The 16,509-nt window shown below is 45.6% G+C and overlaps 1 protein-coding gene across 2 annotated transcripts in view; it reads left to right on the forward strand.

The window, feature by feature from the left end:
* Positions 1-11,556, forward strand: part of CAPN6 (calpain 6) — a 54,645-nt gene extending 43,089 nt beyond the window's left edge. Inside the window, exons 9-12 of one of the 2 annotated variants that reach the window (XM_026086309.1) lie at positions 1,250-1,452; positions 2,102-2,223; positions 9,820-9,956; positions 11,374-11,556. In XM_026086309.1, coding sequence (XP_025942094.1) covers positions 1,250-1,452; positions 2,102-2,223; positions 9,820-9,956; positions 11,374-11,556 — 645 coding nt within the window. The remainder of the gene's footprint in view (positions 1-1,249; positions 1,453-2,101; positions 2,224-9,819; positions 9,957-11,373) is intronic. The other variant, XM_026086310.1, reaches the window with a different exon arrangement.
* The last annotated feature ends 4,953 nt before the right edge of the window (positions 11,557-16,509 follow it).

The raw sequence follows: 16,509 nt of genomic DNA on the forward strand, positions 1-16,509 counted from the left end.
CAGAGAAGGAGACTCCACCACCTCTCTGGGCAACCTGTTCCAGTGCTCTGTCACCCTCACAGTGAAAAAGTATTTCCTCAAGTTCAGATGGAAGTGTCTGTGTTTCAGTTTGTGCCCATTGCCTCGCGTCCTGTCGCTGGGCACCACTGAAGAGAGTCTGGCTCCATCCTCTCRACACCCTCCCTTCAGATACTTGTACACATTGATAAGATCTCCTCTCAGCCTTCTCTTCTCCAAGCTAAACAGGCCCAGCTCTCTCAGCCTTTCCTCATAAGAGAGATGCTCCAGTCCCCTAATCATCTTTGTAGCCCTGCCTTAGCAATATGCCTTCAGCTAGTAGAGGCTGGGCACCAAACAGTCTTAGAAAGGCTTCGAAAAGAAAGTCACACCTTCAGAAAAGTGTCAGTGCTCTGTCTTTTATTTCTGTGTAATATTTTCTATTTCAGAAGTGTTGTAGCCTGCCAAATGTGTTAACATGACTAAGGGCCTTTGGAAGACCATGGCCTAAATTATCTGAAGACAAACAAGAGCTACCAGAAAAGAATGTAGGGCTGTGTTTGCCCCAGGAGTTACTGAAGAAAACAGTTTGTATTTTCACTGTGCTGTTGCAAACATCAGCTCCCAGAAAAGGATGTTAATAGTTGAGCACAGCTTCAAGGCTTAGAACAAAACATAAATAGTTATTCTGTGGTTTTTGTATTCAGGAGAGGACAATGAAAATACAGCTGTGGGCATCTGTTCAGATGCTCTGGATTGAGAGCCTGCTGTTAGACACTCTCACATGCTGAGTACTGGGTGCTGGAGAAGGGAGGAAGATGAATTTCTGCCTCATCTAAGATGGCAGTGTAGCTTAGCAGATGGAGTCCTTGGAGTGTGCATGCATGTCTGAAGGACTTTTATGTTCCTAACTGCTGTTGCAGTATTATAACTCTGTTAGTGGCTGCATGTTTTTGCCAGGTCACCCTCCTGCCCCCTTAGCAGTGTACGTGTGTATACCAATGCAGTGAAGTGCAGAACAGCACTGTTTGGGAGGCAGTGTGGGCTAGTGCTTTGAGCGCTGGGTTGACCATCAAGACCATGTCTCTGCCTCATCTTCAGCAGGTGAACTGTGCCAAACCATTTGCCTTTACAGAACATTGTCTCTTCTGTTCATAAAAGGCTGTGAGATCTGCAGGGAAAGTTTTGCCTGCTAAGCCTCACCTCCGATATCCCTCATTGCATTAATTCCTCTACTGGTCTGTGGCTGTAGGTGGAGGATAACAGAAGCTACCGGCTACACAAGCTGACTGTGCAGGAGAGAGTGGCCACGTCTATGTACATCAATACACGCACCGTGTTCTTGAAGAGGGTCCTTAAGCAAGGCCGCTACGTCCTTATCCCAACTACATACCATCCTGGCATCGTTACAAAGTTTGTCCTGAGACTCTTCACAGATGTGCCATCAAAACTCAGGTACTTGGAACATCACAGCTGTGTGGGATCTTCCCTTGCCCATATTGGCTGCATCTCCTTGGAAGGGGTCGCTGTCAAATGTCCTTGGCTCGCTGGTACACCTCGCTCCAGAGTTAGGCCTTGAGATAGTCATGGTCACCTCCAAGAATCTCCAGATAGCTCACTGAGATTTGTGCACTCTTAGGACACATTTATTTAGGGACATAGGAGCAGGCAACTGAGTTTGGGTCATTTGACCCTTTAGTTAGGCTTTTGTAGTTGCCTCCAGTTCTAGATCTGAATTCCCTGAGCACTGGTGCTTGCAGGTACAGTTGATACTGTTTACTTTTCTGACTATCTCCCTTGAAACCAGTGAATATCTGTGAGCGTAAAACTAATGCACAGTGAAATTGGGCCCACTGAGTTTTTGTCTTGCTTTGATACTATTTTCCATAGTTTAAAGTTTTCTGTGTCACTGTCATGCAAGGGATGACACAGGTTTGGTTTGCTTTTATTTCCTTAAGTATGTCATTCCTGTACCACAGACTTCTAAGATGACAGGTGGGGAGAGAGTGTATATCTGATGTTCTGTAAAGGCCCAGCTTCCACCACTGTTGATTGATTGTTTGCTTGGCTTTCATCACTTCAATTCTTTGCCTTGATTTTTCAGAGAGCTGAAGGCAGATAAGCCCGAAATGACATGTTGGAGTCTTCTTTGCGGCTATCCGCGTAGAGTCACCCAAATCAAAATTCACTCTGCAGAGGACTTACAGAAGCAAGACAGATCAGGCGGTAAGTGTAAAGCAAACATGGAAGGATGGGAAGRGCTTTTTTAGTGCTCTAAAGCTGAGCTGAGTTAATATGCAAGCAATCAGAAATTACCCAAACGAATTGAAGGTTTGTGGGAGTCTTTTGCAGCACTTTGTACAATCTACTCAAAAGGAGAGATGAGATGAATATGATGATGCAAAACAGCAAGAGTCATGCGTCATCTATGCTGGTTCAGATGGGCAGTAGCAGCCAGACCCTCCTGAAAAGCTTTTTGTGGAGATTAGTAAGAAATTCACCTCTCAGGGTTATCTGTTTTCTAAATGGAAAATGTCCAGGGAGACAGTTGAATAGCACAGACTCATGCAGTATATTACCCTTACCTCAGCAATGTCATTCAGGGCCTTCAGAGCACTTTGCTCTTCATTACCACAGGCTTAATAGCACTTCAGGGAGGAAATTGCTGTACTCAAACAACTATTTTCAGCTGGGTAGACTGAGACAGGGAGAGGTTAAATGACTTGCACAGGGCTATGTGTCTACATGTCAAAGGAAGTGTCCTGAAGTAAGAACACTAAAATGTCCTTTAGCTCCTGATGTTGACAGTTAATTAAGAAACTTGTCCAGCTGTTGTCATTTGCTTCCTCCTTTTCTACGCCTGCTCTCCATCTGTCATCCTTCACTTCCCATGGCCAGTGGAATAGAAGTAGGTGGTCACATCCCGCACCAAGTGGTTGGTAGGGAGAAAGCAAAGGAGCAGAGACACCTTGGTGAACTTGAAGCAGGAAACTAAAGAGACTGCTGAAACATCTGCTGCGTTTGCTCCAGATAGCTCTTCGACGCTCTTTAGCTTAAGATGCAGAACTCAGCTGCATTAACTCCTGGCGGTAGAGAAGTCATTAGACTTAGACTTATAATACAGTTCATCTTCARTCTCAAGAAACAGCTGCAAAATATGCACCAGCTGGTTACAATTTTGTTCCAGTCCCCTTTTCATAGTTGTTCCTGGAACCCACAGAAAGGTGACTGAAAGTACTTTTCACTGAGCAGGGCACTTTCTGTTAACTCCAGTTGTCTCTTCAGGGGACAGGAATGTTGGAGGGAAGAGATGTAGGAAATTGTTTCAGTTCATTTTTCTTGGCACTTTTCTTTAACAACAGTGACCGCATACACCTCAATCAAACAAGTAGTTTGGCTCCATGTTCTCAGAAGGGCAGGATGGATGGGTGAGTCTGAAGGGGCAATTCATGACAAGAATAGCAGAGCAGTGATTTGAAAAGAGGCAGTATGTTCTTGTTCTTACCCTGTGAAGAATATTTTCATTTTTAAGTTTTTTATTCCCTTTTAAAATTCCTTAAACATTGTCCTCTAACATTCCCTGCAGCAAAACAATAAAAACCAATTCTCCACCCTTAGCATTTCACAGTCCTTAGCACAACTGCAGTCATGACAATATCCTTCAAAACAGTTGCCTGCTGCTGCCAGAGAGCAGGCTCCAACTCGGAAAGTGTTGGGGGATTTGGTGTGTTGTGACGCAGACCATCAGGAATATACAAATGGGACTTAAAACCGATGAGCAACAGAGATTTCTCCTGTAACATAGCCCAAAATACCTTTGGGACACCTGTGCTAATGTGACGTATTCAGGTTGAATAGCAAATTCCTCCATTCTGAGCACCTGGTATTGGGCTGATGATTATCCTGAAAAAAAAATGAAAAGGTACCCTTTTGTGGGAAGAACTGTCTATAGGAAATGGACACACAGATTTTCTGTTTAAAGCTGAGCAAAATTTCTGCTTGAAATTTTATATGCTGAAAAATGCAGATTTGAGTAAAATGATGAAGTGATACTGGTTTTGAATTTGCATTGGATTCATCTAGTGGCTGAAGAAATATTTAAAAAAGTCAGTCTAATTGTCAATGTCAATTTTTTTCCGAAGTGCTTCCATTTTTCTTTGTGAAACAATGTGTCATTTTTAAATTTCTCAAAAATATAAAGGGATTTGAACACAAAACCTAAATGAATCTGGTTGCTTGACTTTGAAGAAAACTTCACCAAAAAAGTTAAAATATTTTCCTTTTGGGTCAACCTAAAGCTTTTAGTAAAAAGCTTTAGTCTCTTTTAGCCTGTAGTCCCAAATCTCATCTATTCGGAGAGCAATGAAGGAAAGCTGACTTACCTCACTCCAGTGGCTTCACTATTATCTTGAATTCTGCTGTGAAATCCCTGTTAGATTTTTTTTTTTTTAATTAGCATTTCTTTTCCTTTTCCTAGGTGTATCTCCAACTCACAGGGCACAGTCGTAGATTGTCTTACAGAATGCTTCATCTCGTAGCAGCTTGAGACGCATCAAGTAGGGAGACTGCATAAATAAATAAATAAATAAATAAAAATTATGAAGCCAGATGTGCACTGCTGACATTTGTGCTACAGAATCAAGTCAAGCTGTGCAGTGACAAGGATAAAGCCCATGAAGTGGCACTCTGCCTTCTGAGGGCACCTCAGTGGGATGTTTGGCTAAGCTCCTGATTGATGCTGCAGTCCATTTTTGCTAACGTAAAAAGCTGGATATGGCACTTCTTTCTCACCTTTTGTTTTTTGGGTAGATTAAAAGGCCTGCTATAAAAAATTTCCTGAAGCATACCGTATGATTGGGTCATTAATGTACACCAGAAATCAAGGGGCACTTGGGACATTAAATATCCCATATTCTGAGATCGTTCCCTAATACTGCTGTAAAAGAATGCAGCTCCTTGTTGCTCTCTCTTCTCTGGCTTCTCTGGATCCACATCAAGACCTTCTCCCACATTTATCTCAAGGAGAAATAGGGGCCAGGCATTTGGAAAAGACTGATTTCTGTGGGGATCTCAAACCAGCTTTCTCTGAAGAAGTGAATTTAGACCTCAAAGTTCCATGGGCAGTTACCAAAATACCAGCCTTACCTGCTGCTTACCCAGCATTTATTGGTGTGAACTAAACTTAAAAGTCATCAGCAGTCTCCTGTCTGATCAATACTGTGAGATGAGGGAAGAGGCTACCCAGCAATACCCATCTGGAGTGACAAGTAGAGGTTTCCTCTTAGGTTAGGCAGAGTCAATATGTTTATTCAAGTAGAAAATAGGTAGATTAAGTAGCTGTGTTCGTGTGCTGCTAAGAGGGCCTCACCCAGAGGTTGCTCATCTTCTGGTATGAAGTTTGATGGGAGCTTGTCTTCCATGTGAGCTGCTGAATCTGGTTATCCCCATTGCATTTCATAAGAGTTTTCTGACTCTGAGAGCTCATTTCTCCTTCACTTACTGATCGGCAGCGTCTCAGCTCTTGAGCCAAGCTGCTACTTTTCTTATGCTCAGTCTCTGTCATACATAAGCTGTATTTCCCATCGGCTAGCTACCTGCCTGGTTTTGTATAAAGCATCAATATCATACCTTAGCATAGTGTGAAGCTGATGATAAAGAAGGAAAATATGATTGTTTCTGAGGCTTCTGAGAACTGAAACACCTCGCTACATCTCTGTGACAAAGTCTGTCTTGAAAACATCAGCTATAGTATCTCTGAACTCTGACATTGGGGTGTACAGTTGTGGAAGGGAAGGTTATCCTGCAAAGAGGAGCCTGAACAGAGATACCGTTTTTGATATTCCTTAAGCTTCAGTGGAGGGAGTTTAGAATTGACAGCACTGTTCATCACATAAGCCCATCACTGCTATCTGAAAGTTGCACTTAGCCCTAATTTCAGAGCAACTACTTAAAAAAAAAAAAAAGAAAAAAAGTGTGGGGGGAGGAAGGGGGAGAAAATGAAGATTGCATAGCAGTTGCACCTGGTCTGGCTCGTGGGCTGGTTGTCATCAGGACCCTGCTGCAGCCAGAAGAAGGTAGTTTAATCTCTATTTTAAATGTTTATTTGAAAGATCCACCTTGCTAATGTCTTTGATCCATTGTCCTGTCTGGAAAAAAGAATGGATGGTTTGCTGGTGACAAGGTTAATGGATGAGTCTAGCTGCCCACACTCAATTTTATCTGTATATTGGCTGCTTCTCTTGGAAGTACCTCTCTCTGAGTTAGCTTGTTCTGAGGTTGATCCAGCTATCTGTGAGCCAAGCATGGTGGAAGGTTTGCAAGGACACAGAAGTGCTGTACTCTTGGAGTTTTTCTCTCTCTATCTCCAAAGTCTGTTCTAAAAATTGCTCTCACTACTGGCTGTCACACTCTTTTCCTAACAGCTTATCTTTCAGATTAAACAATTTTTGTGTTTTTAAGATCTTTCCACTGAAACTTTATGTTGAATTCACTTGTTCAATTGCCTTTCATGGCCCCTTCTCCAAACTAGATATTGTGACTCCTGGTACATGACATAGCTGGTAAGCAGAATATATTGTACCTTTAATGACAGTTGCCCTGGGAGAAGTCTGAGAAATAGAAGGAAAGGAGAGGGCAAAAAGCAGCTTGTAAATAGCCAGTCAGAGCATGAGAAGGGAAGTGGGGAGAAAATGGTGGGGGAGGATTTGCTGATGCCACTTTGACTATTCCCTTTTATTATTATTTGAATTGCAGGAGAAGTTAAGAGGCATCATGTGGGCTAGAACTCAACTGCAAAAGGCAGAACAGTCTAAACTGTTGTAATTGTCAGGGCAGTCCATATGTCTCAGCACTGTCTCTGCTCTGTTTGGCCCATTTCTTTTTCCACTGATCGTATTTGTCATAACTCTCAATATACCAGTGGGAATGGGTGAGTCTAACTGGAGAAGATCCTCAGGAATGTCTCCAAGAACCTTTTCTCAAGAACCTTTTTTAGAAAGTCTTTTGGGTTTTGTACAGTGACGAAGGATGTGAATAGTAGATCCTTAGTTCAATTCTACAAAAAAAAAAGAAAAAAGAGCCTTAGACTACTGTGCATAGATTTCTTTAAGCCTTAGAAACATTAGCACAACTATCATTACTGTTCTGGTATTTATGGCCTTCACTAATTTCAACTTTTTTCTTGGCAGCGTTCTGTCCTGCAACTCCCCAATGCAACAGCATGGCCATAGGACTGAGATGAAACACCTATTTATACAGGGTATGGTGCTCAAGGCATAGCTTGAGTCATGTGTGGTTGAGAACTGAACCTTGTTCTTCCACTGCCAGAGCAGCAACTCCCGGTGTTTTCATTCCCAGCTTATGGTGAGGGCTAAGGTGCTGCTTTTCCATGTTAGTAGCCCTTCCTCTGTTGTCTGTGTACAGGTGTAAATAAACCAGGCACAGAGCTGCAAAGAACTGGGCTGACTGCAGCTGAGAGGGTCTCTTATCTCATCCCACATATGCAGCTCTCCCATTTCCTTCTTTGCTTCTGGAGCTGGAAGACGGTCCTCCTAACATAACTGACCCTTCAGCAATTCCATCGTGAAATCATGCTCTGTGGGTACCTTTCGTCTTCCTCCTGAATCTTCCTGTTTTTTTTTCTCCCTCTTTCTGAGAATTTGAATCTGTTTCTTTCCAGTGCTAGCCCTCCTTTTCTTTGACTTGGCAAGTCTCCTTCATCAACAGCTCCCTGGTCCAGCAGATGTGTCTGTTAACACTGAAAGCTGTGTCTCCTTTCCCCAACCCTTCTTATGCCCTGTATCTCTTGATTACTGTTAACGATTGGATGTTGCTTTGCTGTTTGCCTAAGGCCAAAGCAGTTGACACTATTACATGCAAGACCCCATTTTATTCAGATCCGTTTTCCAAATCCGTTTGCAAAGGGAGGAGCTCTTCCATCATTTGTTACACAGCATGGTGCAGCCTCGTGCCCCAGAGCTAAATCCACACATTCAGTGACACGGAAAGTAATCGTCTACCAGAAAGTCAATACACTGCTACCTGCTATAGGAAGTGTGATATGTTGTCAGGGTAACAGGCTTATTGGGTGTCTGGCCAGGTCTAATCACAGTGCAGCAGATGGAAAAATCTGTTTCTTTCTCATAAATGGAAGTGGCTCCTTCCGCTTCGGATGTAGCTGTTACGGGATTTGTTTGTGTGAAATGTTGGTATCCATTCCTGTAGCTGAGTGAGGTGTTTGAGGGAAATCTTACCGTGTATGAATTGTTAAAAAATGAAAGCTGCCTTAAAATTATGCTGTCTTATGGCTGTCATTCCAGTGGTGGCATTTTCAAGTAGATGATGACAAAACATATATGATAAATGATCGCTTGAGTCTGACTTAACACTTAGGCAGATTCAGTGGACTTATTTAAAATTCTTATATAAAAAGTAGAGAGAACTATCTTTACTAGGGATGCTGCCATTAACAATAGGAATGGACAGAAATAGCTGTGTTGAAATATAAAAAATGATACTGCCTGTGTTTAATTAAAAGTTACTCAGAAAATGGAATGGTTCATTCCATCCCAAGATGAGGGCAGGTGTTTCCAAAGTGGCTCTTGCCACTTTGCTATGGAAAGAAACCTTCAACATTTGTCACGAACTGAAAATGTTCAATCTGAAAACAACAAAACATTTCTAGAATGTTGAATCAGTGGGTACAAAGCATTTAATTTGAATATGATTAAAGTGTAATCTAAAATATTAACTAGGACCTATAGTGGATACAAATGTGTTATGATAATATAAACTTTAAAATGGCATGAATCAAAATGATAGAATCAAAGAAATTGTCTCATGTTCATGGGAATGAAATGAGAAACTTGTGAGGATTTGCTTTGAGAGTTTCCCACAGAAAATGTTATTGAAACCAATGTGCTCCTACAAAATGTTTTACATTTTGACAATATTTTATTCTCTGGCTTTCAGATGCTTCTGCCTGTTGAAAATTACCCTCCTAACACTAATACTCGTATCAGAATGCACTTTCCAACTAGGAAGTCTAAAGCTGGGCCCTGAGATGTGTGTTCAGTGATCTAAAAGCAGTTCTGTGCCTTTCCAACCTGTCTTCTGTAGGAGTTGGGGATGATGAATTCTTTTGACCTTCCATTTTGACCCAGGAGCCGAGAACTACCTGATAACATACACAAACAGATGCATTTTGGCTTTTGAGACTAGAGCAGTGTCAGGAACGTAGAGTTTCACTTCAAAACCTTTCTGTTACATAAGCCAGGAGGATGTACAGCAAGAGGACCTGAAGAGATAGCGACCCCCATCCAGGCACGGAGGGAGGCCCCATGGTGGCCTGTTGAGCAGTATTAGATATTGCCATTAGCTCAGGTGCTGGGTGTTCATGGCATTAGGGCATGATCTGCATCTTTTCCGTAATCTTCTTGGCACCAAAGTGCTCTGTGGGTGTGAAGTTTGCTGCAGGGATTGCCATGTATTTCCTGCAAAGTGCCTTGAGATCCTTCTAGGTGCAAACATGTCCTGTCATAATCCTGTGTGGATTATGCACTCGTAGTGAGTGCCACATCCATGGGCAGGGCTGGAATCGAGCTGGTTTCACAGGAAACAGTGCTCGGCTTCCACCATTGAGCAACCAGCCGGCACTAGCAAGAGCGAGATGTTTCACCTCTGCAGCAGGTGGGGAGCCAGTGGTGGATATGCAGTGCCCCATTCCTGTGTTCCCTGTTCTGGTCCTCAGCAGTGGCCCTGCTGGGAACACAAGGGGATTGTACCCACTGTCTCCTAACGGCTGTGCCTCTGACTGTGTTTTAGGAGCAGATCCCTATGTGCTTATCAAGTGTGAGAACCAACAAGTGCGCTCCGCCATTCAGCAAGATACTACCAGTGCTGTCTTCGACACACAAGTGATTTTCTACAGAAAAAACATCGACAGTCCCATCGTTGTCCAGGTGAGATGGGCTGTGCTGGGCAGGCTGTCAAAGACAGGCAAGGGAGCACAACACATCCCTGGTCTGAATGGCTGACATGTAGTAACTCCTCCTTCGCAAGACTGATACGTAGGATAAAAGTGTGAGAATTAGTTCCCCTTACCAGGCTATGGCTGAAGCCATTCAGCTGCCATACTGATTCTCTAGTCCAGGTCTTTTCCACAGAATAGCAAGTGATGACACTTAGGGATCAGAAAGTATATTCCATTTCTAGGCTTTGAAGGAATTTCCAGAATTACCTTTTGCCTCATTTGCTACCTGAGAAAACAGGGACAAAGAAAAACTAAGTGTTGCCCTGAGTCGGTCTTTGAAATGAAACCAAAGTTAAGGCTACTACTGAGAAGTTTTTGACCAAGAACTATGTTGTCTTCTTCAGTGTAGGAAGATATTACAGTGGACCTCTGAATCAGTTCACTGTGGCTCATAAGTGCCAGAAATTGAAGTAGTTTTATAGCACTGTGTTGTAAGAATAGTTTCATTTCTGATTGTTCACTGCCTAATGCAATACCAGGAATTTCTGTGCCATAATACTCCTCTGAATTAATAGTATAGCTTACAAATATTATAAACGGAAGGAAGATGATAGCAGCATTATCCTCCAAACTACAGTTTGCAGTTAGGGATTAAAGGGAGCTGATACAAGAGCTGTTGGAGGGCAGTCTGTCTCCTTGGCATTTGCAGGATTTACCCTACTGCCTAATCCATGGTAAAGATTGGATTTACAGGTGGGACCTCACTGCATCTCACTGAGGTGTGCAGCTCAAACACTTTCACTTTTCCAGGATAATTGAAGGTTAGATGCTAACGAGCTTCACAGACCAAACAATCAAAGACTGACATGTGACGCTAGCAGCAAAAAACTCCTAACACCGTTTCAGTTGACACTACTGTATTCCCCCATCCCTGAGCAGTGAGGAAGGACATATCCAAGGACTCCAAAGTCCCTGCTGTCCCTGGCTGTGGCAGAGGGGGCCTGGCTCTAACACAGCCACAGGAAAAGCGCTGAAGGCGCTGCAAAGGTGAGAGCCTATCCTGTGTGAAGCAGGCAGAGTGGCACAGACAGGCTGATTGCATGTAGGTTTTTACTGCTGATGAGCTCATACAGGTAATTTTTATTCCTCTTCTAGGCAGACTGTGACCTAGAAAGCAAAAAGCTGCATTTAGCTTATTATTTGCATAGTGTATGCAAATGAGCATGCAAATCTAGAATGCCCCTCATGGGCTCTAGACAATTAGCCACATTTAGATGTGTGCCGCCTCCTCACTGCCATTGCCAGGGGTTAATGGGAGTGACCCTCCTCTGCCACGGCCCTTTCAAGTGGAGTGTGAAAGAGAAGTGCTGCTTCAGCTGCAGTTATTTCTGCTCCCTTGTCTCCAGGTCTGGAACAGCAACGTCTTGTGTGACCAGTTCCTCGGACAGGCGCTGCTGGCAGCTTCACCCGGTGACCCCAGAGAACAGCAGACTCTGCAGCTCCGAGGGAGAGGCAGCCAAGAAGCAGCCGAGGTGCCAGGTCGCATCACCGTCAAGGTTTTTTCCAGTGATGACCTCGTGGAGCTATGAATACCAAAGCCCTGCAGAGCCAGACAGAGCTGTCACCTCGCAGCAGGGGGGCTTGTCTGTGCTTTCTGTGAGAATGCCTCGGGAGCAAAGGTTGCATATAACCATAACCACTTTGAAAAAAACTAACTCTCCATGTTATCATGGATAATGGGAGGAGAGGTTTGTGGGGGTGGAGGGGGGACAAATACACACACACACAAACACACGGAGAGCTAGCTAGCTAGATGCATACATACATACATACATACATACATATATATATATATATATACACACACACATCTGATGCAGCAAACACAGTAGAAGATGGGCCAAACTAAACATCAGCAGCCAAGCTCGTTAAAACACGACCATCTTGCATAGCTCTCAGCACAGAAGCTGGAAGCGCACGTGACTTTTTGCAAGTTCCCCACACACAGTTATCGTTTCTCAGCAGCGGAAATGGAGGCAGGTAGGATGGATGCATCTCCAGGGTGACATACCAGCAGGTTGGTGGAGTGGAGGGCACACGGTGGACTTGTATGGCTCAGTCCTTGTCCGCTGCTGGACTGCATCTGTGAGGGGGATTTCTTTGAGCTTTGACAGAAATTTTTCTTACGTATATTGCTATAACCATTTTGATGAATTTCACTGTTACTGCTACAGATCAGATGTTTCTGTGCCTCAGCTAAAATGTCCGTAGCCAAGTAGTTCAGTAAATCATAATCGTAAGACCAGGTCTGCCATGGCAACATTAAAATAGGGGGCTGATTCTTGCAGTCTCTGTTTGAGCAAGACAGCCAGTGAGAGCTTTGCCCACGTAAGTGCTCTCAGATTGACTTTCAGATTATTTTATTCCCCACCCCAAGCTGGTGACTCACGGGTTGGTATCTCTGGCCAGGAGAAAGGCACCTCACAGTTCAGCTGTGGCTTTACCCAGAGAACAAACTCAGTGATGGGAGCCCCCTTGCCACAGAAGCTTTCTTTAATCCACTCAATGCTTGGATGGAATAACACTCCCTTTGCCTCATTAGATGTGGTGGATAGCACCAGACTGAAAAAGGACTCAACCACCTCATGGCAGGGATGGGTTTGTAAAACAAAGATGCTGTGCCTTGGCTTATAGTAGGTTTTCTGTCTCCAAGTTTTGCATCAGTTTATAGCTGACAGAGCAGAAGTGTTTGCTAAAGTTTGACTTGGGTGTGATGCAGGGCAGGCGTTGTTTCAGATTTCCTTCAAGGCAGGGTTCAGGTACAAACTTCCTTCTGACTTCTGCACATAGCCCAGTGGTAGGGTTTCCTCATAGCAGGTGTTTCTGTGTTGTCAAGCTGTAGTGATTCTGGTAGTATATCACAGTGTTAGACCCCTCAGATATAGTGTTTTCTGTAGTTGCAAATTCTGATTTTGAGAGTGAAGCTAGGAGTTGACCATTCTGCCTTTCATTCAGACAGAAAATTTTGATTTCTTTGTACCTGGTCACCACTTCAGCCATTTTGTGCATTTTTTATAGTTTATAAAATGGCCCTCAGTAGAATTAATGTTTTCACAAAAGGTTTTGAAGTTTTCTTAGGGCTCCAAAAGCATTGCTGCTGAGGGAGAAAAATGATTTCCCAACACCTTGAGGCTGGAATGCAAGGCTCTGAATGATATTACACTGCCATCAGGCTCGCTGCGTGTGCCGAGTTCATACATCCGGCGCTCTTTTTAAAGAGCTTGGGCTCGAGCCACTTTTGCACACAGAGCATTTGTCAGATGTGAACGACACGCAGTTGGCAGCCCCACAGGCAAGTGTAATTTTGTTCCCTGTAAACTCATGGCATCAGAGTTGCTAACTCTCAGATAGGATTGTAAAGTGCGTTTTAAAAAAAAAAAAAGGCATCAAGTTGTCCAGAGCCTGAGCAAGCCACACAGGGAACCGTCTAGGTGGCCTTATCCCAGCAAGAAGACCGGTGTGCCCGCTTGTCCCACGCACTGCTTTTATACCACAGCACAAGCTGTAGGACAGCGGGGCGGGCAGGAGAGCGCACCGAGGCCGAGCGGAGACGGGTCTGTTGCGTAGCCCCCTTCTCGGACAGACTTTCCTCTGGGGGCTCGTCCTCATGTGGTGGGGCTGGCTGGACCAGCTGATGGATTTGGGTCAGTGTTTAGCCTGAAGACTGTTGCTGCCAGCAAGAGCACGCAGCCAGCCCGGCCGGGCTGCTTCCCCCCCCGCTGGCAAGCGCCGTGGCCCGGGGGAGGCCTGAGGCGTGCACCTCCCTGCCGCAGCGTTTGCTGGGGCTCAGCTGGGGCGCAAAGCTGTCGCGCCTTGTCGGTGGGGGCATCCCTGGCTGCTTTTTATTTAGGCTGTGATAATTAGGTGGGTTGGAGCCATCCCCCCCTGGTTCTGTCCCCGCGGTGCCGGGCCGGCGGGCCCTCAGAGCGGCAGCAGCGCCAGGAATGCTGCGGCGAGGAAAGGGAGTGCTGTTGCTCTCGGCATTGCCCTGACGGTGCCCAGACCATGCTGAGACCAAGGAGATTTCCTGTACTTATGCATTTGTTAATTTTTGGAAGTAGTTAGAGCAGGCAGGATTTGCCTCTCAGCAGGGGCTGAGCCAACCGCTAACTGGCTCTGCCGACTTAGAGGCATCTGGTGGCTCCCTCCGCCCGGGCACATGGAGCGATCCCACGCGAAGAGGAGCCAAGAGCAGGCTGACGGGGGCTTGCGGTGCCGTCTGGGCCCGGGGAGGGAGCCCGGCCGTGCAGGGCATGGTGCCTGCCAGGCTCCGTGGGTGTCTGGCACGTATGGTAGGTAAATAGGATACGTTGGAGGTAACGTAATTTTTGCCTTTTTAGACAGACTCAGGCATTTACAAGTGTTACCCCTAGCTGGGCATTATTTTTCTTCAGTTAATGATAATTTGTGGGAAAATGAAGGGGGATTTTTGTGTGGAGACTGCAGTTATTTACATACACGCGCCACACTGAGCAGGGAGTTCTGGCCAAAAAAATTAAAGCAGAGGGAAATGGTCTGAAAATGTTTCATTTCAAACCTTTCTTTATTTTTTCATTATAAAGTGACCTAAATAAAAGGTTAACAAAAAAATAAACTGGTTCAGTAATTTCTGAAATGAAGCATTTGGTTTCAGACCAAAGAAAAACACTTCAGGGTGACCCAAGTGACTTTATCAGCTTGCCAAAGAACACACTAACTAACTAATGTATCACTTTTTTTTATTGATGTGCTCTTTCCCCTGCCCGTTTTTTACTTCACTGCTGCTCCCCCCAGTTCCCAGCCTTGCACGCTCTCCAGCTTACTGTGCCCATCCCTGTTGTCCTCCACCCTGACACTGACCAAGGCTCCGCACTCGGGACTCTCCCTGTCTCTGGGCTCTACAGCAGCAGCTTTTTAGGAGTCATTTGTGTTAAACTGGGCATCTCGGCCACAGTCCTACCAGGTAAGGGAGGAGATGGTAGAGGTCACACCAAGCACAGGGAGCCAGACCTGGCCAGAGATGATCATGAGGTCCAGCCAGGACACAGTTCTGGTCTCTTTTCACCACTTTAATCATCCATTTTTCTCATAGGGCTTCGTTTGCATCCTCCAACTGAGTGAAACAGCAGCCATGTCCTAGAGAATAAGGTGACTATCTGTCTTTAATGGTGTAATCTGGACCTGCTATCCAGCCTTCCTCCCCCCCCCCCACCCCCACCCCAGGCTTTTGCTGTTTATTCCAGCAAAGCCCAGTTTTTCCTCACTTTTGCATTCCCAGTCCCCTTGCCTGTCACAGATCTCCCTTCTCCCTCTACCAGAATGGCCTCTAAGAAGCCAAATGACTCCTCCCCAGTTGGTCTTAGGCTGACACTGATGTGTAGCCTCTGGCACACCAAGCCACTCACTTTTGAGGGGAATAGTAGATGATTGAATTTGCTGAGCACAACACACACTAATGCTGTCAAGGCTAGAAGAGATCCGCTCTAGGATGGCTGCAGGGTAGACAGCCTGGCTCCTGTAGTATCACCTATTGATTGGGGAATGTGGGGCAGAGGATGTTTCCCAAATGTTAATGGTGCTATAGACTCCAGTGAGCATTTGTGCTATGGGAATTGTGTTATCTCCTGCAGCTTTTGGGGAAAACAACTGGTTCTTCACCTGCTCCACGTCAGCATTGCTCGTGCTGGCTGTAATGTAACTACACCAATTTAAAAAGGCCAAAAGTCTTGTTTACCCCAAAGACATCAGTATTAAGCCTGGCATGGCACTGTTCTAGGAGGTCCAGCACGTAGCTTTGCAGTTCTCCTCCCCGTCCCTGGACGACAGCCCTTTCAAGAGGTCAGAACATGGGAAATGCTGTGCTGCAGAAAGGGTCCAGCAGTTGACTTTTACTTTGGTCTTCAACTGCTGTTGGCTGCATCCCCAGAAAGCATGCAGCCCTCCTCAGTGGCCAAGGGCTGTCTCTTCTTACAGGGGTGGCAGCCCTGTGGCAGCGGAGGAGTGTGAGGGGTGCGGAGGTAGGCTCCTTTGTGCTAAACCCCTGAAGCGCTGGCATTCCCTGGCTGCAGGGGCGGTGTTCAGGCCCGGGCAATGCCTTCTGGCCCCAGCTGGAGCGTATGCCCTGAAGTGAGGCCTTGCACTTGTGCCTGTTGTGTGCGGCAGCACGTGCCACCCTTGGAGGCAGGGGACGTGCAAACCTACAGCCGCTTGCTCAGTACTAGAGGGGTGAGGCGCTAACTCTGTGTCACAGAGCGGGGCTTACAGCTGTTTTTAATGTGCTTCCCTGTTAAGTCTCTTCATGGGTGTGTTCTTGTACTATAAATAGAAGTGTTTCCTAACGCTAAAGCCCATTACAGGCAGAGCACCCAGGTGCCCTCGTGCTGGCATGGCGGCGTTTCGGAGCGGAGCCAGGCCGCCAGGCTTGGTCCCTGCTCCCTCGGGCGCCGCTCGCAGGCCGAGGCCGGGCTGCGCCGCTACTCGCGGCGCTTGGCACCCGCGGGCTG

The sequence above is a fragment of the Apteryx rowi genome, unplaced genomic scaffold (genome assembly GCF_003343035.1).
Source record: "Apteryx rowi isolate R43461 unplaced genomic scaffold, aptRow1 scaffold_69, whole genome shotgun sequence".
Lineage (NCBI taxonomy): Eukaryota > Metazoa > Chordata > Aves > Apterygiformes > Apterygidae > Apteryx > Apteryx rowi.